At 36.2% G+C, this 25785-nt stretch overlaps 1 protein-coding gene across 1 annotated transcript; it reads right to left on the minus strand.

Moving 5' to 3' along the window:
• On the minus strand, positions 1-25691 carry LOC124359390 (AP-1 complex subunit beta-1). The gene is made up of 2 exons (XM_046812085.1): positions 25013-25691; positions 1-2919 (listed from the first exon to the last, which is right to left on the minus strand). Exons 1-2 carry the CDS (start codon positions 25538-25540, stop codon positions 694-696), a joined length of 2754 nt encoding a protein of 917 aa, XP_046668041.1. The 5' UTR covers positions 25541-25691; the 3' UTR covers positions 1-693.
• Between the last annotated feature and the right edge of the window lie 94 nt (positions 25692-25785).

The following is a 25785-nucleotide window of genomic DNA, read 5'->3' on the forward strand; positions in this document are numbered from 1 at the left end:
TAACACACACAAAATAAAATTTTTTATTTACTAACAAATATTTATTTTTACAATAAAATGATTTTTAACAAATTAACAAGCATGACAATAACTCAAGATAAACTAAGATGCAGGTTAAAAATAAAGGCAGAGTTTTATTATATTATGATGTTATCTTAAAGATGGCTATGAGAGATTTGTAGTTTACTATAAATCGGGTCATTTTAAAACGTATCCTAAAAAAAATTCACACCTGTCTTATTTTACATGATTTGATTTTCAGAAATTAAATATTTAGAAACAATATTTAATAGCATTTGTTTAGCAAGAGTTGTGAATAAAGATATACATTATACACATAAATACTACTAAAATACTTGTCTTAAGCAAAACTATAACATAATATAATTTAATAGGCTATGATACATTTTATATTATAATAAATTTCAATAATATTTTTGACAATAATATAATGACTTATTAAACCTAATAACATTGTATATTATAATACAGAAAGATTATATCCTTGATACAGATAAACTCAAATTTAAACACATTGCTGATAATTTTATAAGGACATTTTTCAGATATACAATCTTATCAGATTACAAAACATATGACTTTCAAATAAGTTTTACAAATAAAAAATTGGAGATTATGCAGAAATGTAATATAAACAGACTATACAATGGAATGAATAATCACTAGAATAGCTCAGTTATGAAGGATGACATCATATGCTTGGAATATTTGAGGTGCAACATCAGGAGCTCTAGACTTGAGGGACAAGGTGACATTAGGATTGCCTGGTTGGACTTTGAGCTCGTTTAGCACCCAGATGTTATTAGTCAACTTGAGAGACTGGTACAGCATATCTTGTCCTTCGACGTTTCTCTTGGCAATTGTAAATACATTGTTCTGTTGCATCTTCATTACAATAGCATCTGCATTACATTGAACATTGGTCAATGTAAACTGGACCTCATTTTGAGCGGGAATGTCCTTCCAGGTGGACAAAAATACCCTTTTATCCATCTGACCATCCTCAACAAAATATACATTCATGGGAACCAAGCAAGCAAAGTAGAACACATCTATGTTGTTTTTGATAGCAACTTGGAGGTTGTTCAAGGGTTCCATGCGCTGGACAGCTCCAGTAGTGCCTAGAGGGAGGGAACATTCATGAGACACTCCAGGAGCGAGAGGAGACAAGACTTGTAAGGGACGAGCAGGAGTTAGGCCGAAACTGTTCTTGTTCAACTGGATAGCGAATCCCATCATTGGCTGCATAGCTTTGTTGGTAAAAGTAAAATCCATACTGACCTGACCATTCTTACGAGAGAAAGTTCCCCAAACATCCATTCCTTTACCTTTGTCAGCAGGGAGCCAATTAACTTTAGGGGCTATGTACATAGACGGAGTAGGAGCAAAGCCAAAAATGTCTCCTAGAAGACCAGTTGTTGACTGAGAAGCAGGAGGTGCTGCTGTGACACTAACATCCCCTCCCAAGAGGGAATCCAAGCCTCCTCCTAGTAAGTCGATAGCAGGTGTTGGTGTAGGATTAATAGTTGTAGAGCTTATGTCCATACTTAACAAATCTCCAATTAAAGAATCTTGAGATGGAATTACAGAAGCTTCAGTAGCTTGTGTAGTTTCTCTGACTGTTTCTTGAGACCCAGCTCTGGCCGGCAGAGATTTTCTTAGCCCCGCTCTTCCTTCAACGAATGCTGTTGGTGGTTTGTGGTAGACAGATGCTAAACTGGAAATGTGACAGATCAATTCATCAAGTAGGGTTGGTTCAAGTAGATCAGTTTCCTCAGAGATCAATGGTTTGTCTGCAAGAACAACTTCTTTTGCTGCAGCTGGATCAGTTGATAGCAATCTCCAATAAATAAATCCTCTATCTCTCAGATCAGGATTATCAGAGTCTTGTGTAGCAAGACTCAGTACTTGTTGCACAAGTTCTTGTGTGTCGGTTGGGCGCTTCAAGAACAATTTCACTATAGCTGTTAACAACTGTAATTGCACTTGTGTATTCTCATCATGGAATCCTTCAAGGAAGCTTTCAAGCAATTCATCCGCATTGTCAATTCGTTCAGCATATTCTCCAATAATCCAGATCATCGAAGCTCTCGCTTCTGGCTCATCTAGAGTATCTAAGTTTTCACAAAGGGTTGAAATGATACTTTCATACTTGTTAGGGTACTTCCGAAATATGTCTTTGATAACAACAATAGCTTCTTGCACAACGTAATTAACCTTGGTTTGGATTAGATCAAGCAGAGTGGACACACAGCGTTCTGCTGACTGCTCTACTTTGATAGCACAACGACCGATTGCACGAACAGCTTTTCTGACAAAGTCAACATCCACTTCTGTAGCATATTCCTTCAGTTCGGACAACACTTGAGCAATGTTCGCTTGAGATGCAAGACGAATCATAATATCCAATTTTTCCAACTTTACATAAATAGGATCATTGTACTTCACAAAGAAAACCTTCATTTCATGTTTTAATATATCAGGCCTCTTCTGCACAATCAGATTGATGTTTCTAAGTGCTACATATTGTACTTCAGGCTCTGAAGATAAAAGAGTCACTAAAGGAGGAGCAAGCTTCTTTGTCAGTGTTGAAACAAAATCTGATTCTGATGCAAGCATTTCCATAAACTTCATCAAGACTTTGACTGCTGAAAGGACAACTGCTGCATTGGCATGAGCCAGACGTGGAGTGATTCTTTCACAGATACTCTGAGCCTCACGATCGTCTTTGGGACTGTAGTTAGCAAGAGAATCCAGAATAAAGACTTGACCCCACTCAGTGCATTCATTGAGTGCAGTCAGCAATTTGTTGATAGTCTGTGCATTCATCTCAATCAGGGGGGATCCGCTTGTGCTTGCTTCATTCATCTCAGACAGAGCTGCCACTGCATTGGCCACCTGTGAAGTCACAATACGAATTAATGATCAATTACTATTTTTTGATAATGTATTGTATACATTAATTGTGGTTATTTTGCATATCAGATTACAGATTACAAATTTTAATGACACAATCTGAAAAATTTATAATTTTAGATGCTAAAATTAATAACTAAAAAGATACCACGATATGAATAGTTCAATGTGTAAAGTATTCACAGAAAAATTCCAGTACTTGTCTTAAAATAAATTCTAAAGAAGAATTATACTCCTCAACAGAGCTCCCCAATTTCTATTATTGAAGACATTACGATTGCGGATGTACACAGGTGAAATAGTTCTAGAGCACTGGAGTACATGTATACTATATTGGGAGATTTTTGTAGTATTTAATAAATCAATGTGTTTATTGCTACCTGTAAAAATGTCTACATATTAGAGCCTAGTCAGTTTTGTATACACATGTTTATATACCAAGCACTAAAAAAATGGAATTTATATAAATAATTTTTTAAAAGGATAGTTTGATCTCTTCAAGCCTTATCTGCTCATGCTCATAGGTCACTGACCTGTGCGAAAATTTTATGAAACAGAATAAGGTGAGAGTTACTACAGTACAAGGTCAATGGTACGTACTGATAATAAGTGCAACAATCAAAGGCAGGATTTGAACCTGTGCTATCTCCGATGGAAATGTGAAGTATAGGATCACCCGTCCATCACTCCCATGCACATCAATCTAATGGGCACTCTTCAGTCTGCACATCTAAGAGCAGCTATGTACAGAACTTGTCATTCTATCCTAGAACTTTTTGTTTCAAAAATAATACAATACATTTTTTAAAAGAAATTGTGCTGAAGCTGATCGTGGTTACCAGTCCTGGCATGATTTTTGCTTACAAAATGTATTTGGTTCACAAGAGCGGTGATCTGTCACAGCTGAACCACACGATAAACAAATGTGCTAATCTCGAAACGACAGAACATGCTCGTCTCAAGCACGTAAAGCGCAGGCAATGTCAGTAATTTTAGCTCCTTAAAGGGTTCTCTACACGACTCTCGGGAAGTTAAGTTACTGATTATGTGAACAGATTTTTTTGTAATATAAATAGTCTTTGAAAATACGAATTTGGATAAGTATCCCACAGTGTAATTCCATAAGATATGTGTGGAAAAATTAGTCCATAGTAGGTATTTCTCAATAAGGGCTTAGGACAATGATTTGATAACTGTCTTAGCAAATATATATTAGACGAAATTCTTTTACAAATATTTTCAATATGCGTACTCCAGGACAGACAACAATCTATGTTGATACAGAGGAATTTAGTGCTATATGTTTCGATCAATGATTTTTCACCAATCATTACTGATGATGAGGATTTATTTAAAATTCTCTGGCTATTAAATACCATGTAGGTTGATTTGGATTCGTTGGTTACCAAATTCATTTCTTGAAGATACTGAATACAACTATTTAATTCTGTGTAGGCTGATAATTCACCTAGGGCTTTTGATTTAGCCTTGAAGGTGAGGCTAACATCAACATAATGCACAAGAATACCAGTATGTACAACATCTTTAACGTCATTTACATATAGCAAAAATAAAATAGGTCTAAGGATTGAACCTTGAGGAACCCCATACTTTAACTTGGATAACCGGGACAATTCGCCCGAAACTTGTACTTGCCGACTGCGACCAGAGAGAGGATTGCAGCCAATTTAGAGGGATTCCTCTAATTCCATAATTATACAGCTTATCAAGTAGAATTGCATGATCTACTCGATCAAAAGCCTTTGACATGTCCAGAAATATACCAAGTACTGTATCACGTGCCTCCAAGCCTTCAGTTACAAATTCAATTAAACTGTTAATTGCGTCAACGGTAGACAATCCTTTTGTAAAACCGAACTGTTGTTTAGATAGTATGTTATTTTTATCCAAAATATTTATGAACTGATTCAAAAACAAATTCTCAAAAACTTTACTTAAAGGTGGCAAAATAAATATAGGTCTGTAATTACTTGATTTTGACAAATCACCGGTTTTGAACAGAAGAATAATTTTAGCTAACTTCAATTGTGATGGAAATTTTCCTTCAGCAAAGGACAGATTTATGGCTGCTGTAAGAGGTTCTAAAATATATATCATAGCATTGTTTTAACAGCCACACTGATACACCATCAACATCTGCAGACCTCTTAGTTTTAAGACTTTTATGACCACCTCAACATCCCTTGTGGTTACAGGAGACAGAGCCATAGAAAATAAAGGACCACTGTTAACCATGCGTGAGCGCGGTTTGGTTAAAGCGTCAATACTTCCGACAATTGTTTCGAAGTACTCACAAAAAATTATAGCCACGTCGGCTAGCTTACTACATAATTTATTTCCTTTTTTCAGTTCAATCTGATGTTGATGGGATTTAGTTTTATTTTTGTCATTTATAATTTTCCATGCCGTTTTAGAAACATTATCCGAATTTTCAATACGTTTTTGCATGTTGTAAGATTTTGCCCCTTTTATTACTTTACGATAAAATGTTCTTGTTTAGAAGTGCAGAGTGGTGCCAAAATCGAAACTCGCACTGATGACCAAGGGCATTACTGAATAGTACTTCCCTGACCTCATATCATGTCCCAGATCGTCCAACAAGATCTGTTGTTGGAAAAATTAGGCAACCTAGAGCTTGATTTGAGGTCGGGAAAGTACTGATCGGAAATGGCCTTGGCCATCAGTGCGGACTTCAATGCCGGCTTCTGGGACAACATGCACTTCTGGCTAAAAAAGAAAAACATCCCTTGAGATAGTATCTAAATTCAAGCTCAGATCATGTAAGCTCCCAGAAATGTCGACTTTAACTACATACATATATATATTTGTAATACATACATTATGTATAGTCTAATAAAAAATGGTAGATAGGGACAGAGTAGTAAACAATAATAATTGTTTTATTGTGAACATTTCAAACAACCAGTTTATAATCACTCTCAATATTACATTGTAATGATTAAGTTAAATTTTTGTATAATATATGTAAATAGACCCACACACATATAGATTTAGTCTCGGTTTACTTGCAACTTAGTAACGTCTTTCCAGTAGTTCTTTCTTCCCAGTACAACATGGTGCTAATACCGGGATTGGATCGGCTGATAACATGTTACTACAGTACAGGGTTTAAGCTGAGATGAAAATTTTCTTAGCAAAAATGATACAAGCTCTTCAGACTTTAGCAAAAGTGTTTGTCTTGTAACACTTATTAATAGTATTGGTATTCCGTGAATATTACAATACTATTAAAAAATCTATACACTTATTGAAATACAGTCTGCAGTTATACAATCTATATATAAAAAAGAAAGTCGTGTTAGTTACACTATTTATAACTCAAGAACTGCTGAACCGATTTGGCTGAAGATTGGTAGGGAGGTAGCTAAGGACTGGGAGAAGGACATAGGATACTTTTTATCCCGTTCCCGATTCAGGATTCCGCCCTCTGGTCTCTAAAGGTACGGAAATACCCGTAAGAAATGCATTGCAGCAAACATATGTTATTAAGTGAAAGAGCCTGTTCAAATTTAATCAGCTGTTCTTTGTAAACATATATAATGCGACAAACAAATATGTTTATATAATTTAATTACGATTTTAAATTTCTTTACATTTATAGTTTGAAAGCATAAAGTAAGCTTAAGAGAATCAGCAATTTTGTTTCAACTGTTTCTGCAATCACTGTTAAGCAAAGACTATCAAGATAATACAATTCAAATCTTACGTAAAAATTCACCTTTAACTGCAATATTTTTCTAACATAAACCATGCTCGTGCTTGATCAGAAGAGCAATGCAGATATCAAAATTACTATCTTACGTTGGCTACAAATATAAAGAATGTTATAAAGTTTTTTTTTTTTTTTACAGAAGTATGGTTCTCAGAACTCCGTGCATACATATTATGTCGATCGAGACAACAAAGCAAGCTCAATAATGGCATCGGATATATGAGTATAAATAATTCGATCCAGAAGTGATAACGCGCAAAGCCTAAAATAAAAACCGTACGCAATTTGTTTAACATCTGGAGCTCATAATCATTAGACTGTAATAATATGTACCTAATATATGCCTATTTTCGTTTCAAAATTACATTGAGCGCCATAATTTATTACATCGTATGTGTGCAAATGAATTCGACTTTTGACTCCTGTCCACGCTGGGCTAATATAGTTATATTGTATACAAAAATCATAGAATATTAGAGAAAAATTCCAGCTATTTCAAAAGTGCATATTGAGACTGTTTTAAAATTTAAATCTTAAATAGTTCATGAGTTTGGAGTATCTTTCAGTGACTATTTATCTCAGAAGGGTAATAAGGACGTTCAAAAGAAATATGCCTCCTATGTCCCAATTTTTCAGCAGGAAATCGCGTGCGAAGCCGTGGGTAACTGGGTATCTGGTTGTAATTGGTATTTTATTGAAAATCAAGAGTTTTCGTTATAAAATACTACGAATGTATTGACGAACTAGCTGTTACCCGCGACTAATCACGCATAATTGCTTTTACTAAGTAATATAAGGACTTTTCTAAAGATTGTGTGCGAAGCCGCGGGTAACAGCTTTAGAATCCAGAACCAATATTTACATTAATAAATATTCTGTTGTTAAAATAAATACAGTCTGCAGTTCTATAATACTTTAGAATACAGAACCAATATTTACATTAATAAATATACTGTTCTTAAAATATTTAACATCTAAATAATTAAACGATTTTGTTAAGAGGTTTCATTTAAAGCAATACAGTTAGAAAATAAAATTTATTTTAAAAATATACAAAAAGTTAAAGTCTTTTCTAAGTTTAAAATACAAAATTGAATTAAATAGTCCGGTTATTTTTTATAAAACAAGTTACTTGTAACATCATTTTATCTTTAAAACACTAATTAGGCCCTACCAACATCATTCAATTTGTAGCCTTCTTTGATTTGTTAACACCAATGTTTAATCCTTGTTGAAATGGACCTTTCTATTAGTGCCTTCAATAGACATCATTAACAAATGCTTAGATTGGTTAAACTTAACCTTTCACGAATGTCTGACATTTCAAAATAAAATCTGATTATAACATAACCTCAAATACTAATGAGTATCACATCTTTCAAATATTCTAAAAGAGTCTTTTTGTTTTCTTTAATAACATTAATCAATGAAGTATGTTATTATGATCACATTTGAAATATTCATTTAAGTTATTGTTTTTGCGGTCTTTACTAATATATTTACATTGTAATTATATTAAATTTATATAATCTGTTAAAATGAGGCATTTCTTGTTGATGTTGAGTACTCTATGGTAAGGGCGGGTGGTCTGTGGTAGCGAGGACATGTTGCCCCCAGAGGATGACAAAGCTGATTGAATTGTCATTCATTGTCATTCAACTATACAATTATAATCAATATTATAACTTTTTTTGTAACACTAATTTGGATGACAGCCTTAAGCTGTATCATATTAATATAAGAAGTTTTTCAAAACATTTTGATGGTTTATTAGTCAATTTATATTCTTTTAAGGAACAACTCGATTTGATTGTGTTGTCAGAGTGCTGGTTGGGCAGGGGGGAAGAGGGAGCAAAAATCGACGGTTTTAACTTCTTGAGCACTACTACAAAACAGAAAAAGAATGAGGAACTATAATATTTATAAACAAAAGACTATCAACTACTTCTAGACAGATAACCTTGCATGGCACCGCTTTGGACTTTACATACAGCAATAAACACTTCAATCTTCTAGCATTATATAGGAATGTTTATAGTAATATTGCACAATTTTTAACGGACTAACAAGAATACTATATCAACATACCTACAAATGTAACGTGTATTTTTATTGGAGATATAAATATTGACTTGCTAAAAAATGCCATCATAACTGACAGCTATTTAAACATTGTAATAGGTGCACGACTAGTGCAGTGTATAGACAAACCAACACAAGTGACAGATCACAGCACGTCTTGTCTGGATCACATATTTGTCAGATACCATGTTATGAACAACCTACATATTATTTTACTGCCGTTTTTACACTTAATAAATCTCAGCTTGACTTCCGCCCTTTTTCCAGACAATTTTAAAATTGCCAAAGTATTTCCTCTGTATAAATCCAACGATTACAAAGGCAGAAATAATTACTGTCCTATATCTCTTGTGCATTCTCTAAAGTGCTAGAGAGAATCATTAAAGACCAACTTGTACAATACATTCAGGATAACAACATTTTATGGCTAAAAATAGCCAAGGTCTACCCAAAACATAAAAATGGATCAACGAATGAGTTAATGAACTACAGACCTATCTCCCTGATATCAACCTTTTCAAAAATCTACGAGAAAATTGTCTTAGATAGGCTATTATCCTACCTAGAACAAAACAATCTAATGACCCACCAGCAACATGGATTCCTAAAGGGACAGTCAACAACTGCTGCTCTAATACAGTTAACGGAGTACATCATTGACCAACTCGACAACGGACATGCAGTCACTAGCCTGTTTCTTGACTTCAGTAAAGCATTCGACTGCCTTAACGTGTGGTTCATGACCAATTCCTTAACAAAATGAAGTCCCTAGGGATAAATGGGGGAAGACGGGAGAATGGTTCCATAGTTACCTAAGTGACAGAAAGCAAATAGTTTGAAATTGAGCATGAAAAACAAAACAAGCGAAAAAAATTCTATTCCGGACATGACAAGCATTGCCTAGAGGAGTATCCTACACACAAGGGTCAGTGCTAGAGCCGGTACCTAATTTCTCCTCCTAATACTAACGATCTTCCAGACTTCCCTACAGGAATACTGTGAATCAACAATGTATGCAGATGACTACAGTCCTCGACCATAGCAAATAAATCCATTCAAACCCTGGAAAAGAACTACTGGACACACTGCTTTTAGTTACACCAAAACAATTATTGCCTAAGAAATGACCGTTGCCGCTTAATGAGAAAAAAACAATACAGCTAATTTTCACCACAAAAAAAACAAAGAATTACCTCTACCATCCCTGCCGAACTGCTGCAGCTCAGGGGGATACAGTCAAATACCTGGGCATTACAATGGATTCAAAAGCTCACATGGAAAGCACAACATAGAATTACTTTGTAAAAAACTCACTTCAAGCACTTATGTTAATAAGAAGGGTAAAACACACAAGCAATCTGGAAACCGTGCAAAGATAGTCTATTATTACGCACTATTTGAATCTCATCTCAGGTACGGAATTGTGACTGGGGCGGAACATCTTGCTACCAACCTGCAAAGAATCCTAAAACTTCAAAAAAGGGCAAATAAGATGTCTAGCAGGCCTAAACTACCTCCGAAAGCTGTCCGTGATGCCTTCAAGGAACTCATGATCCTGACGGTACTCCAGCGCTCTACATGCATGAAGGCAATCATGCATGCTGTTCTCACCAATCAAACCCGACAAAGATGACATTACACAACCAAAATACACGCCAGTCTGCTTCTGATTTTGCTCTGCCACACCGCCTCACCATCTAACACTCTTTACAAGCAAGCCTTCCTCTAAGGGAGTCTTGCTCTACAATCAACTACCAGTCCACCTCAGAGAAAAACCATAGAACGCCACCTCAAGAAACATCTCAAAACAGTTTTTTTACCCCCCCCCTGGCTCCATGAGTGACCTTTCTACTCTATTCAAGAATTTTTAAATCCTGTAACTCTCAACTAGTATAACATTCTTTAACTATCTTCTTGTATTGACACATTGTACTGTTCTCTATGAATATGTGAAATAAAGAAAAAAAAAAAATTGTCTATTGTCTATTATGTGTCAGTATGGGTTTTTTTGGCTGGATAAAAATATCTCAGATGCCTTAATTTGAAGCTAATAACAGTAATCAATGATGCATCTCAATGTAATGACAGTGAGCTACGCTAATTTTCTTACATTTAAAAAAAGCTTTTGATTCTGTACCGCCAAAGGATTAAATTATTAGTTCTGTTGAAGGATATGGGAAAGAAATAAGAAGAGATGGGGGGTTTGGTTCCGGGGTGTTCGGGGGGTGTGGGGGTGGGGGACGGGGGCAGGTGAGGGGTCGGGGGGCACTGGGTGACGGGTGGGGCGGAGGGGAGGGGGGGTGAGGCGGGTGTCGGGGGGGTTCGTGGCAAGGCCCTCTCATGGTTTCAAAGTTATCTGAATAATAGGCAACAGTATGTGATTATTTGTGGGGCTGTGAGCAGAACCCCTTCCAGTTAACTATGGAGTAGTACAGGGCAAGGGGCATTCGACTGCCTTAACCATGACCAATTCCTTATACAAAATGAAGTCCCTAGGGATAAATGGAAGACGGGAAGAATGGGTTCCATAGTTACCTAAGTGACAGAAAGCAAATAGTTGTAAATTGAGCATGAAGAACAAAACAAGCGAAAAAAAAAAATTTCTATTCTGACATGGACAAGCATTGCTAGAGGAGTAGCCTACCACAAGGGTCATGTGCTAGAGCCGGTACTATATTCTCCTCCCTAACAAACGAATCTTCCAGACTACCTACAGGAATACTGTGAATCAACAATGTATGCAGATGACACAGTCCTCACCATAGCATAATAAATCCATTCAAACCCTGAAACGAACTACTGACACTGCTTTTCGTTACACAAAAACAATATTGCCTAAGAAAATGACCTTGCCCTTATATGAGAAAAAAAACATACAGCTAAATTTTCACCACAAAAAAAACAAAGAATTACCTCTACCAATCCCTGGAACTGCAGCTCAGAGAGATAACAGTCAAATACCTGGGCATTACAATGGATTCAAAAGCTCACATGGAAAAGCACACATATTAGAATTACTTTGTAAAAAACTCACTTCAAGCACTTATGTAATAAGGAAGGGGTAATAATTAAAACACACAAGCAATCTGGAAAACTGCAAAGATAGTCTATTACGCACTTATTTGAATCTCATCTCAGGTACGGAATTAGTGACCTGGGGCGGAACAATCTGCTACCAACTGCAAAGAATCCTCTAAAACTTCAAAAAAGGGCAATAAAAAGATGTCTAGCAGGCCTAAACTACCTCGAAGAGCTGTCGTGATGCCTTCAAGGAACTCATGATCCTGACGGTCCCAGCGCACTACATGCAAGAGGCAATCATGCATGCTGTTCTCACCAATCAAAAACCCGAACAAAAGAGACATTACACAACCAAAAATACCACGCCATGCTTCTGATTTTGCTCTGCCGCCTCACCATCTAACACTCTTTACAAGCAAGCCTTCCTCTAATGGAAAGTCTTGCTCTACAATCAACTACCATGTCCACCTCAGAGAAAAACCAGAACGAACCCACCTCAAGAAACATCTCACAGTCTGGCTCCAGGAGTGACCTTTTTACTCTATTCAAGAATTTTTAAATCCTGTAACTCTCAACTAATTAACATTCTTTAACTATCTCAAGTATTGAACACATTGTACTGTTCACTATGAATATGATGGTGAAATAAAGAAAATTGTCTATTGTCTATTATGTGTCAGTATGGGTTTTTTGGTCTCGGATAAAAATATCTCAGATGCCTTATTTGAAGCTAATAAAGTAATCAATGATGCCATCTCATGTTAATGACAGTGCTACGCTAATTTTCTTACATTTAAAAAAAGCTTTTGATTCTGTCCGCAAAGATAAATTATTAGTTCAGTTGAAGGGAGATGGGGGTTCGTGGCAAGGCCCTCTCATGGTTTCAAAGTTATCTGAATAATAGGCAACAGTCATGTGATTTGTACATTTGTGGGGCTGTGAGCGAAACCCCTTCCAGTTAAACTATGGCGTAGTACAGGGCAAGGGGCATTCGACTGCCTTAACCATGACCCCCCAATTCCTTAACAAAATGAAGTCCCTAGGGATAAATGGGAAGACGGACTGAGAATGGTTCCATTAGTTACCTAAGTGACAGAAAGCAAATAGTTGAAATGAGCATGAAGAACAAAACAAGCGAAATAAAAATTCTATTCGGACATGACAAGCACTGCTAGAGGGAGATAGCCTACCACAAGGGTCAGTACTAGGGCCTCGGGTACTCATTTCTCCTCCTAACAAACGATCTTCCAGACTACCTAAAGGAATACTGTGAATCAACAATGTATGCAGATGACACAGTCCTCCTCACCCATAGCAAATAAATCCTATTCAAACCCTCGAAAAGAACTACTGACACTGCTTTTAGTTACACAAAAACAATATTGCCTAAGAAAATGACCTTGCCCATTAATGAGAAAAAAAACAATACAGCTAATTTTCACCACAAAAAACAAAGAATTACCTCTACCAATCCTGGAACTGCAGCTCAGGATACAGTCAAATACCTGGGCATTACAATGGATTCAAAGCTCACATGGAAAGCACACATAGAATTACTTTGTAAAAAACTCACTTCAAGCACTTATGTAATAAGAAGGGGGTAAAACACACAAGCAATCTGGAAACTGCAAAGATAGTCTATTATGCACTATTTGAATCTCATCTCAGGTACGGAATTGTTGACTGGGGCGGGAACATCTGCTACCAACCTGCAAAGAATCCTAAAACTTCAAAAAAAGGGCAATAAGATGTCTAGCAGCCTAAACTACCTCGAAAGCTGTCGTGATATTGCCTTCAAGGAACTCATGATCCTGACTGTCCCAGCGCTTCTACATGCAAGAGGCAAGCAGGCCATGCTGTTCTCCACCAATCAAACCGACAAAGAGACATACACAACCAAAAAATACACGCCATTGATGCTCTGATTTTGCTCTGCCGCCTCACCATCTAACACTCTTTACAAGCAAGCCTTCCTCTAAGGGAGTCTTGCTCTACAATCAACTACCAGTCCACCTCAGAGAAAAAAACCCAGAACGTCACCTCAAGAAACATCTCACAGTCTGGCTCCAGGAGTGACCTTTTCTACTCTATTCAAAGAATTTTTTTCAATCCTGTAACTCTCAACTATTAACATTCTTAAACTATCTCATGTATTGACACATTGTACTGTTCTCCTATGAATATGTGAAATAAAGAAAAATTGTCTATTGTCTATTATGTGTCAGTATGGGTTTTGGCTGGATAAAAAATATCTCAGATGCCTATTTGAAGCTAATAAAAGTAATCAATGATTGCCATCTCATGTAATGACCAGTGCTACGCTAATTTTCTTACATTCTTAAAAAAAAGCTTTTTGTGATTCTGTCCGCAAAGATAAATTATTAGTTCAGTTGAAGGAGATGGGGGTTCGTCGGCAAGGCCCTCTCATGGTTTCAAAGTTATCTGAATAATAGGCAACAGTATGTGATTATTTGTGGGGGCTTGGTGGGGGGGGGGGGAGCGAACCCCTTCCAGTTAACTATGGCGTAGTACAGGGCAAGGGGGGCATTCGACTGCCTTAACCATGACCAATTCCTTAACAAAATGAAGTCCCTAGGGATAAATGGGAAGACGGGAGAATGGTTCCATAGTTACCTAAGTGACAGAAAGCAAATAGTTGAAAATTGAGCATGAAGAAACAATAACAAGTCGAAAAAAAAATTCTATTCTATTCGGACATGACAAGCACTGCTAGAGGAGTAGGCCTACCGACAAGGGTCAGTTACTAGGGCCGGTACTATTTCTCCTCCTAACAAACGATCTTCCAGACTACACCTACAGGAATACTGTGAATCAACAAATGTATGCAGATGACACAGTCCTCACATAGCAAATAAATCCATTCAAAACCCTGAAAAGAACTACTGACACTGCTTTTAGATACACAAAACAATATTGCCCTAAGAAATGACCTTGCCCTTAATGAGAAAAAAACCAATACAGCTAATTTTCACACAAAAACTACAAAGAAAGAATTACCTCTACCAATCCCTGGAACTGCAGCTCAGGATACAGTCAAATACCTGGGCATTACAAATGGATTCAAAGCTCACATGGAAAGCACACATAGAATTACTTTGTAAAAAACTCTCACTTCAAGCACTCTATGTAATAAGAAGGGGTAAAACACACAAGCAAATCTGGAAACTGCTAAAGATAGTCTATTACGCACTATTTGAATCTCATCTCAGGTTACGGAATTGTGACCTGGGGCGGAACTACATCTGATACCAACCTGCAAAGAATCCCTAAAACTTCAAAAAAAGGGCAATAAGATGTCTAGGCAAGCAGGCCTAAACTTACCTCGAAAGCTGTCGTGATGCCTTCCAAGGAACTCATGATCCCTGAACGGTCCCCAGCGCTCTACATGCAAGAGGCAATCATGCATGCTGTTCTCACCAATCAAACCCGACAAAGAGACATACACAACCAAAATACACGCCAATGCATCTGATTTTGCTCTGCCGCGCCTCACCATCTAACACTCCTTTACAAGCAAGCCTTCCTCTAAGGGAGTCTTGCTCTACCAATCTAACTACCAGTCCACCTCAGAGAAAAACCAGAACGCCACCTCAAGAAACATCTCACAGTCTGGCTCCAGGCAGTGACCTTTCTACTCTATTCAAGAATTTTTAAATCCTGTAACTCTCAACTATTAACAATTTCTTTAACTATCTCATGTATTGACACATTGTACTGTTCTCGTATGAATATGTGAAATAAAGAAAATTGTCTATTGTCTATTATGTGTCAGTATGGGTTTTGGGCTGGATAAAAATATCTCAGATGCCTTATTTGAAGCTAATAAAGTAATCAATGATGCCATCTCATGTAATGACAGTGCTCATAACGCTAATTTTCTTACATTTAAAAAAAAAGCTTTTGATTCTGTCCCGCAAAGATAAATTATTAGTTACAGTTGAAGGTGGATGGGGTTCGTAGGCAAGGCCCTCTCATGGTTTCAAAGTTATCTGAATAATAGGCAACAGTATGTGATTATTTGTGGGGCTGTGAGCGAACCCTTCCAGTTAACTAGGCGTAGTACAGGGCAAGGGGCATTCGACTGCCTTAACCATGACCAATTCCTTAACAAAAATGAAGTCCCTAGGGATAAATGGGAAGACGGGGAGAATGGTTCCCATAGTTACCTAAGTGACAGAAAGCAAATAGTTGAAATTGAGCATGAAGAACAAAACAAGCGAAAAAAAATCTAATTCGGACATGACAGCCACCTGCTAGAGGAGTAGCCTACCACAAGGGTCATACTAGATGGGCGGGGGGTACTATTTCTCTCTCCTAACAAACGATCTTCCAGACTACCTACAGGAAATACTGTGAATCAAACAATGTATGCAGATGACACAGTCCTCACCATAGCAAATAAATCCATTCAAACCCTGAAAAAGAACTACATGACCCTGCTTTTAGGTTACACAAAAACAATATTGCCTAAGAAATGAACCTTGCCCTTAATGAGAAAAAAAACAATACAGCTAATTTTCACCACAAAAACACAAAGAATTACCTCTACCAATCCCTGGAAACTGCAGCTCAGGATACAGTCAAATACCTGGGCATTACAATGGATTCAAAAGCTCACATGGAAAGCACACATAGAATTAACTTTGTTGTAAAAAACTCACTTCAAGCACTTTATGTAATAAGAAGGGTAAAACACACAACGCCAATCTGGAAACTGCAAAGATAGTCTATTACGCACTATTTGAATCTCATCTCAGGCACGGAATTGTGACCTGGGGCGGGAACATTCTGCTACCAACCTGCAAATAATCCTAAAACTTCAAAAAAAGGGCAATAAGATGTCTAGCAGGCCCTAAACTACCTCGAAAGCTGTCGTGGATGCCTTCAAGGAAACTCATGATCCTGACGATCCCAGCGCTCTAACATGCAAGAGGCAATCATGCATGCTGTTCTCACCAATCAAACCCGGACAAAGAGACATACACAACCAAAATACACGCCATGCTTCTGATTTTGCTCTGCCTCCGCCTCACCATCTAACACTCTTTACAAGCAAGCTTCCTCTAAGGGAGTCCCTTGCTCTACAATCAACTACCAGTCCACCTCAGAGAAAAACCAGAACGCCCACCTCAAGAAAACATCTCACAGTCTGGCTCCAGGAGTGACCTTTCTACTCTATTCAAGAATTTTTAAACTCCTGTAACTCTCAACTATTAACATTCTTTAACTATCTCATGTATTGACACATTGTACTGTTCTCTATGAATATGTGAAATAAAGAAAATTGTCTATTGTCTATTATGTGTCAGTATGGGTTTTGGCTTGGATAAAAAAATATCTCAGATGCCTTATTTGAAGCTAATAAAGTAATCAATGATGCCATCTCATGTAATGACAGTGCTACGCTAATTTTCTTACATTTTAAAAAAAGCTTTTGATTCTGTCCCGCAAAGATAAACAATTATTAGTTCAGTTGCAAGGAGATGGGGGTTTCGTGGCAAGGCCCTCTCATGGATTTCAAAGTTATCTGAATAATAGGGCAACAGTATCGTGATTATTTGTGGGGCTGTGAGCGAACCCCTTCAGTTAACTATGGCGTAGTACAGGGCAAGCGGGCATTCGACTGCCTTAACCATGACCAATTCCTTAACAAAATGAAGTCCCTAGGGATAAATGGGAAGACGGGAGAATGGTTCCATAGTTACCTAAGTGACAGAAAGCAAATAGTTGAAATTGAGCATGAAGAACAAAACAAGCGAAAAAAATTCTATTCGGACATGACAAGCATTGCTAGAGGAGTAGCCTACCACAAGGGTCAGTACTAGGGCCGATACTATTTCTCCTCCTAACAAACGATCTTCCAGACTACCTACAGGAATACTGTGAATCAACAATGTATGCAGATGACACAGTCCTCACCATAGCAAATAAATCCATTCAAACCCTGAAAAGAACTACTGACACTGCTTTTAGTTACACAAAACAATATTGCCTAAGAAATGACCTTGCCCTTAATGAGAAAAAAACAATACAGCTAATTTTCACCACAAAAAACAAAGAATTACCTCTACCAATCCCTGGAACTGCAGCTCAGGATACAGTCAAATACCTGGGCATTACAATGGATTCAAAGCTCACATGGAAAGCACACATAGAATTACTTTGTAAAAAACTCACTTCAAGCACTTATGTAATAAGAAGGGTAAAACACACAAGCAATCTGGAAACTGCAAAGATAGTCTATTACGCACTATTTGAATCTCATCTCAGGTACGGAATTGTGACCTGGGGCGGAACATCTGCTACCAACCTGCAAAGAATCCTAAAACTTCAAAAAAGGGCAATAAGATGTCTAGCAGGCCTAAACTACCTCGAAAGCTGTCGTGATGCCTTCAAGGAACTCATGATCCTGACGGTCCCAGCGCTCTACATGCAAGAGGCAATCATGCATGCTGTTCTCACCAATCAAACCCGACAAAGAGACATACACAACCAAAATACACGCCATGCTTCTGATTTTGCTCTGCCGCCTCACCATCTAACACTCTTTACAAGCAAGCCTTCCTCTAAGGGAGTCTTGCTCTACAATCAACTACCAGTCCACCTCAGAGAAAAACCAGAACGCCACCTCAAGAAACATCTCACAGTCTGGCTCCAGGAGTGACCTTTCTACTCTATTCAAGAATTTTTAAATCCTGTAACTCTCAACTATTAACATTCTTTAACTATCTCATGTATTGACACATTGTACTGTTCTCTATGAATATGTGAAATAAAGAAAATTGTCTATTGTCTATTATGTGTCAGTATGGGTTTTGGCTGGATAAAAATATCTCAGATGCCTTATTTGAAGCTAATAAAGTAATCAATGATGCCATCTCATGTAATGACAGTGCTACGCTAATTTTCTTACATTTAAAAAAAGCTTTTGATTCTGTCCGCAAAGATAAATTATTAGTTCAGTTGAAGGAGATGGGGGTTCGTGGCAAGGCCCTCTCATGGTTTCAAAGTTATCTGAATAATAGGCAACAGTATGTGATTATTTGTGGGGCTGTGAGCGAACCCCTTCCAGTTAACTACGGCGTAGTACAGGGCAGTACTCTAGGGCCAATTTTATTTTTAATATATATTAACAACGTCTCTAAATTGAACTTAATGAGTAAAATTGTCTTATTTGCAGATGACACTCTACTATTTGTTCATTCAAAAACATGAGAAGAAATTCAAATAAAAGCTTTGAAAGATCTCCATATACTAAAAAAATGGTTTGATCTAAACTTTCTTTCTTTAAACATTCAGAAAACTAAATTTATGCTACTCTCGCTGTCTAAAAAAATCAGGTTACTTTCTTCAAGATCTTGTTATCCACAGCTGTGACAATTATCTCGACACTACATGTGAGATCAGATCTATAGATGTGTGTTCAGATCTATAGAAAATGTGAGTCGTTACAAATACCTAGATGTCACATTTGACCGACGAGTAAAATGGACAGAGCACATAGAACTACTAAAAAGAAACCTCCGTAAATATATATTTGCAATTCATCAGCTGAGTGATGTTCTAGGCAGACGAGAAGTAAGATTGGCGTACTAGGCGTATGTCCAATCGCTGCTCTCTTTTGCAATAATCGCTTGGGGTGGTGCATACAAAACAATACTGGAACCACTCAATGTTGTTCAATCGCTTGGGGTGGTGCATACAAAACGATACTTGAACCACTCAGTGTTGTTCTAAAGCTACATTACAAATAGGATTTAAAAAACCCCGTTGATTTCCTACTGACACTCTATACAGAAAAACTGAAATATTTACCATAAGACAACTTGATATCAAGAATCTCCTACTTTATATTTACAAAAATTCTAGTAACCTCTTTTCTCCAGTTTCACATTCACATAATAGCCCCTATTCCAATAGTACTGGAATTTGATCTTTTAGAGTGAACAAAACTACTAAATTATAGTAGCAACTACTAATTGCTACATCTCCCAAATTTTATATTGAAATATTTCTTCAAATTTAAACACTAATATTTTTTCTGCACCTTCAGTTTTTATTTATTTTGAACGCATAAATAACATAATTTTTAATTTAACTGTATAGGAGGCCGAGTCACATTGGCATTGGCTGCATATAAATGGGGTTCATCAATTAAACCAAACAATAATAGTTCAAACTATTTGTTGCAATTATTGTTTTTACTTGAGCAACTCAGGTTTACGCACAGGCCACATTGCCTATGTAGACCCATTTCCTTAGAGCAACCTTTCTTCAGGCAGATAAGATAACAATTTATTATAATAAACCTGTCTTGTTACTTTTATTTCTTCCTTTAGATTAATAATAATTATTACGCGTATCTTTTCTGTTCCTGTGTATATTGTAAATCTGATGGAAATAAACTAATTCATTCATTCAATCTCCTGTACTGGTTACAGACAAGACGTTTAGGAGTGTACAATGTGCATTTTTTGGTCATAAGTGGCAGCCACGGTGCTGTAGTATCAGTATTAGAAACGCTGTTATAGCAATGTTCATTGGATACTACTCGTATAGATAACCTTGTTTGAACGTTGACCACAAACTAACTAGTTGAGCAAAAATCACAGGAGTTCAATTAAAATGTAGCTTGTTTATTTCTGCACCTAAAAACAAATCAAATTGTTTACAAACATTAAATTATCTTTTTTTGTTGGTAAGAACGAAATATGGTGCCTATATTGGCTCTTTTCAACCAGACTACAAATTTTGAACGTTCACAAGCAGGAAAACTTGCAGACGAGCACTATCTTTGAGAGTGTAATTTTAAAATGTTTAAATTATATGGATGAAAGGTTTTGTCAAATCAGTTGTTTGCCAAACCATTATAACCTTTATTCTCAGCCGTGTTTGGTAACAAAAAAAAATGGTATTGGTTATGTTATTGAGCTTAAAATCATTATTTTAGTTTTAAAAGCAATTATTTTTTTGTAAACACAAATTAAAACTATAGTTTTGGACACCACTTTAACTTAATTAAACAGATTTTGTTCATTTGCTGCGGCTGGCACCTGCTTGAAACGCGCGAACCATCTGATCGTTGAGGGTGATATTGCAACGATCGTGCACGGGACACTCGCGCCATTAAGTGCTAGAGGAAGCCATAGAAAATTATATATTGGAGCATTTACCATCAACTTTTTTATAAGAGCTTTGGGCCTCCAATGGTAGGTTTAATAATGAACAATTTAATGAAAAAATTGCAGTTTAGTAAGTAAAACGCATAAATCGGTACCTTATTTCATTGTTTGAGACACAAAACTTGGTTATTGTTTGTAAATAATTTGCTTTATATGTCTGGACGCAGAAATAAACAAGCTTAAGTTTAATGTAAGTCCCATAATTTTAGCTCTTTTGGTTAGTTTCTGGTTAAGGTTCAAACTTGGGTATCTATTCTTTTTGCTCTGAGAGTAGGCAGGCGTACTCCAACTAGATAGTTTGTCGACCGTTGGCGTGGCACAGTGTCTGTATAATATTTTATATATAGCCTACATCTATGAAATTAAACATATGATGAGAAAATATATGTGTCTGTCTAATATTTTATATATACATCTATGAAATTAAATATGATGAGAAAATATATGATCTTAGTATGATTAAAAAACAATATTTGTATAGCTGTAAACTGATTTTTAAAATTCGTAACTTTTTGCAGTTAGTAGTTCTTTCTCGCTTTCACGCAATTTGCGAGGGCTTTTCTCAACAGTGTCGCATTTTCTTGGCTCATTTCGCCAAAGGCTACAAATACAATCGCAGTTTAAACCCTGACTGTACCAGGTTCGTGAAACGTAGTAATTCATCATGTTATTTTGTAATAGGTTATTGAAAAATAACAGTATTTTTCATCTTTGGCAGCCATTACTAAAATATCATACACAAGCTTAAACATCCTTTGAGTGCCGCAGTGTCGATAATTTTAATGGTACAAAAAGTGCGTAAAGTGCCAGCGCCCCTAATTTTGATAACAATTTATATAGTACAAGGTTATTCTGGTCAAATAACCAGCTAGTTGTATTCAATAGGTTCCAACTATTGATATATATGAGATTTACGTTGTTTTCCTTATTCTTTGATCTGTGGGACATTTTGTTTGGGTACTTTGATATTATTTGGAGGCCACTATTTTTGTACTTTTAAATAATACACGTAATCGTATTATTATTATATACACGATTACATGTATATAGGTCTATATAACAATTATTATTATTATACATACATGTAATAATATATAATTACGTGTGTATAATTATAAACAATTCAATAATTATGACATAAACTATCATGAATTGTAGCTCATTAACCCTACATCGGGCGCTAAACGGAGTTTTCCTCCGTGTATTTTTTATTATTAAAAATAGTACTACTTTTCTGATGTTGGCAGCCGTTTCCCGCAGTGTACTTCACGAGCATCTTTCGGGGAAGCGAAACAATAGCCTCCCGCTTATCTTTGTCAAAATTTGTCAGTATGAGGTCTACTTCCGTGCGAGACTGGACGATTCCTCCGTGAGCGCCTGATGTTGTGTTTGTAGTGCTTGGACGAAATCTCCGTGAACGCCTTATTGTGTTAAGTTTTTATGGAGTAATAATCCTTGTGTGCCTAAATGTGTGACCTGTGATTGTATCTTTTTAAGTTTTACAATATATATCATTTGAATTTTTTGAAATGGAGAATGAAGATGAGAGACTTGTCAGTACAGTACCCGTGTGCTAGGGGTGCTAGGGAACATTTCAGTACTGTTTATGGAGTAAACATTGTCGTTATAAGAATCAGAAGGAAAATGTTTTGAAACTTTGTGTAGTGTTTAAAAAAATTTTAGTAAAGAATACATTTTTAGGTACTTTGGGATTATACCGACCACACCCAGACATGAATCGTTATTTCACATTTCGTTTCTACTGATTACTAGATTAGCGTAGAACAATATTTCGTCAATATAAAACAGGAATTGTCTTATCGCAAACCCCTCCCCATCCTCAGACAGAGGTCAAAGTCGAGCGTCTAGTAGATAACGTGATTGCAGTCTCGCCGCCCGTTCAGCTGGTGCATCGCTTTGTTGTACTTCCGTGTTTTACCTCTACATTTCTCCAAACACAAAAATTCAACAAAAACAATCATTTACCAAACTAAACTCTTTATTAAAAAAACACTAAAAACTTGTTTTTATTCTTGATCACATTCCGCCACCCAAAATGCGAGTGCCTCCGGCCATCAGCGCGGGCCTTGGCAGCACCTTCGGTGCTGCCCCGCGCTGATGTTGATGAAAGAAAAACATCCCTCGAGATAGTACCTATCAGTAAAATATCAAATTCTAGAGGGGCTAATCAGAAATATAAATTGAATTGTAATGGAAAGGCAATTATGTACCGTGCAAATCACGTGATGCCGCGCGGCCTGCCGTAATCAGGATTCTCGAGAAAGATAAGATAACAGCGACAACAATACCGATCACAATACCTGGAAATGCTTGTAAGTTTGTAATTTTGTAATTGAAGAGTTGTTTTTTTCGTTCTATCATGTTTGTTTCTATAAATTTCTATTTTTGTGTTCTTCATACTAGTGTGGTCGGTATAATCCCAAAGTACCCATTTTTTATTTCAGAGTAATAATTGACATTACAAAATTGTATAATATCTCAAGAATTGAAGTAAGTTATTTTTGTAAGAAGCTAAAAACTAAGTTAATTTCCATATATTATTACAGTAGGTTAAACATTTTTATAATTAATTGCATTATTCCTTAAAATAAATCATGTTGTTATTATACAATAACATTTTTTAAGACTTTGAATTTCTTATTTGGAAAATTCATTATATAGCCTAAGAGAGTAATTTTTATTTAATTTCTAAAAATGCATATATTACATTGTAATTAAATCAGTATGAATATTTAAACAAATAAAAACAGTTTAAACGACTATGATATCCATTATTCGCTGACCTGGAGGAAACCTCCGTGAGCGCCTGATGGTGTTTCTAATTTTAAGCGCCTGATGGAGGGTTAATTATTTATGAATGAATTTTCCTGTTTGATAAATCTCGTTTGTTTATTATTTAAATGTAATTTCTTAATTATTTATGAGTTTTTCTATAGTCCTATATATTTTAATTTAAAAATATGATTGTTACCTATTTAGGACTATAGATACTTTTATATCAATTTGATAGTCTAGAATTCAAGATGCGAATATTAGGTATCGATGATTATATTCTTCTACATAAAAACTGGGTCCGTTTATCATACCCTACCCTGTACAAGTAATATACACGGGTAGGGTACGATAAGCGGACCTGGTTTTTTATATCGAAGAATATAATCATCGATACCTAATATTCGCATCTCAAATCCTAGACTATCAATCGATATAAAAGTACCTATAATCCTCAATAACAATCATATGTTTTAAATTAAAATATGAACTTAATATTTACAGTAATCAAACAAATTATTATAACCAAAATTAAGAAAACTGAAGACCTACGACCATATTTACTCCTCTCACAGTTACAGTTGTTTCTTTCCCACAAATTTCACGTAATGGGTTTTTCGGTATGAGTCCAACATGTTGAAGCCACGAAAAAGCAACGTCGCAGCGTCGTGTAGTTTTCTAAAATAGACTGGATTTTTAATAATCAGAATTACTTATGTAAAATTGAAATATTATCCTACGTGTATTATTTTAGAGTGTTTACAGCTGTTGATATAGATTATTTAAGTTAATAGTTCAAAATAATTAATTATTATCGATTGATTATATTGATAGTTAGGCTATGATTAAGTAATATCGTTTGCCAATTATGATATAATATTTTTTTATTATAGATTATAGAGAATAATAATAAGATCCTTTAGTCGTGAATATTAATAATTTACGTGTTGGAGCTTATTATATTGCAGCTGCCGCTTATCTTACTACAGCCCAGTTAAATACATATGGTAACAATAAAAATGCACTGTCTGATAATTCTTCCAAACTTCACACTTCTCCTAGTGCTACAGATTGGACATGTTCTGTCCTCAGCTGTTTGAAGACTATAACAAGAGCCTACTTATACTAATGGCATGTTTATAAAATGCATTAATAGGCCTAAGTCATATTTTAAATGGGAGACAAGGGATAGGTCTAATGCTCATAAAAAAATTTTACTTACCACCATTGGATTTGAATCTGAGAGAAGATCTTTTAACTGATCCAAAAATCCTTGATCTTCCACAAGCTGAGCATTAATATCATACAGTTTAGCAACACATACAGCAGCAGTTTTACGAACATATGGATCTTCATCCTTTAAGCATTTACGCAGAGGCTCACACAAGTATTCAGTGATCTTGTCTACTCTAATGCAACCCATTGTTCTGACAGCAAGAGCTCTAATTAAGGGATTGGCATCTTCACAGTCTTTAACAAATGTATTCACTGCCATAATGGCCATATCAGGTTGACTTTTAGCATAATTCATTAGGTATAGATAGACTAGTTTCTTAAGTTCCAAATTGTCAGTTTGCATACAGTTTACCACGTCAGGAAAAAGAGCCGATACATCCTTTCCTACAGTCATTGATGCAATTACTTTTTTGACAGCCTCCCTCTTCTTCTCTTTTTTGTCGCTGTTGAGTTCAGATTTCAGTTCGAATATTTCTCCTTTCTTGGTGGTAGTAAAGTATTTCGAATCCGTCATTTTGAACAGACAATAATTCCTACTTGTAAAAGGTAAAACTCCTCTCCTTACAACACCACTTCCTACAAAATAGAAACACTGCAATTAATACGCCTCCACAAACCACACACTACAATTTACTGCTGAATCTGACTTTCTTGTTCTTCTTCTACTACCACCGCCCACCTGAACAAAAGTAGGAGTGATGACTCTTTCTTTTTTTTACTATATTCAGATGTAAATGACAGGCTTCGATATAATCCATG

Source organism: Homalodisca vitripennis, chromosome 4 (genome assembly GCF_021130785.1).
Source record: "Homalodisca vitripennis isolate AUS2020 chromosome 4, UT_GWSS_2.1, whole genome shotgun sequence".
NCBI classification, from domain to species: Eukaryota; Metazoa; Arthropoda; class Insecta; order Hemiptera; family Cicadellidae; genus Homalodisca; species Homalodisca vitripennis.

Excerpts from the sequence above, each read along its gene's own strand:
- LOC124359390 (XM_046812085.1), bottom strand. The coding sequence starts at position 25,540 with ATGACGGATTCGAAATACTTTACTACCACCAAGAAAGGAGAAATATTC. Across the intron at positions 2,920-25,012 it reads CAGATTCAAATCCAATGGTG|GTGGCCAATGCAGTGGCAGC; the intron begins GTAAGTAAAATT and ends GTGACTTCACAG.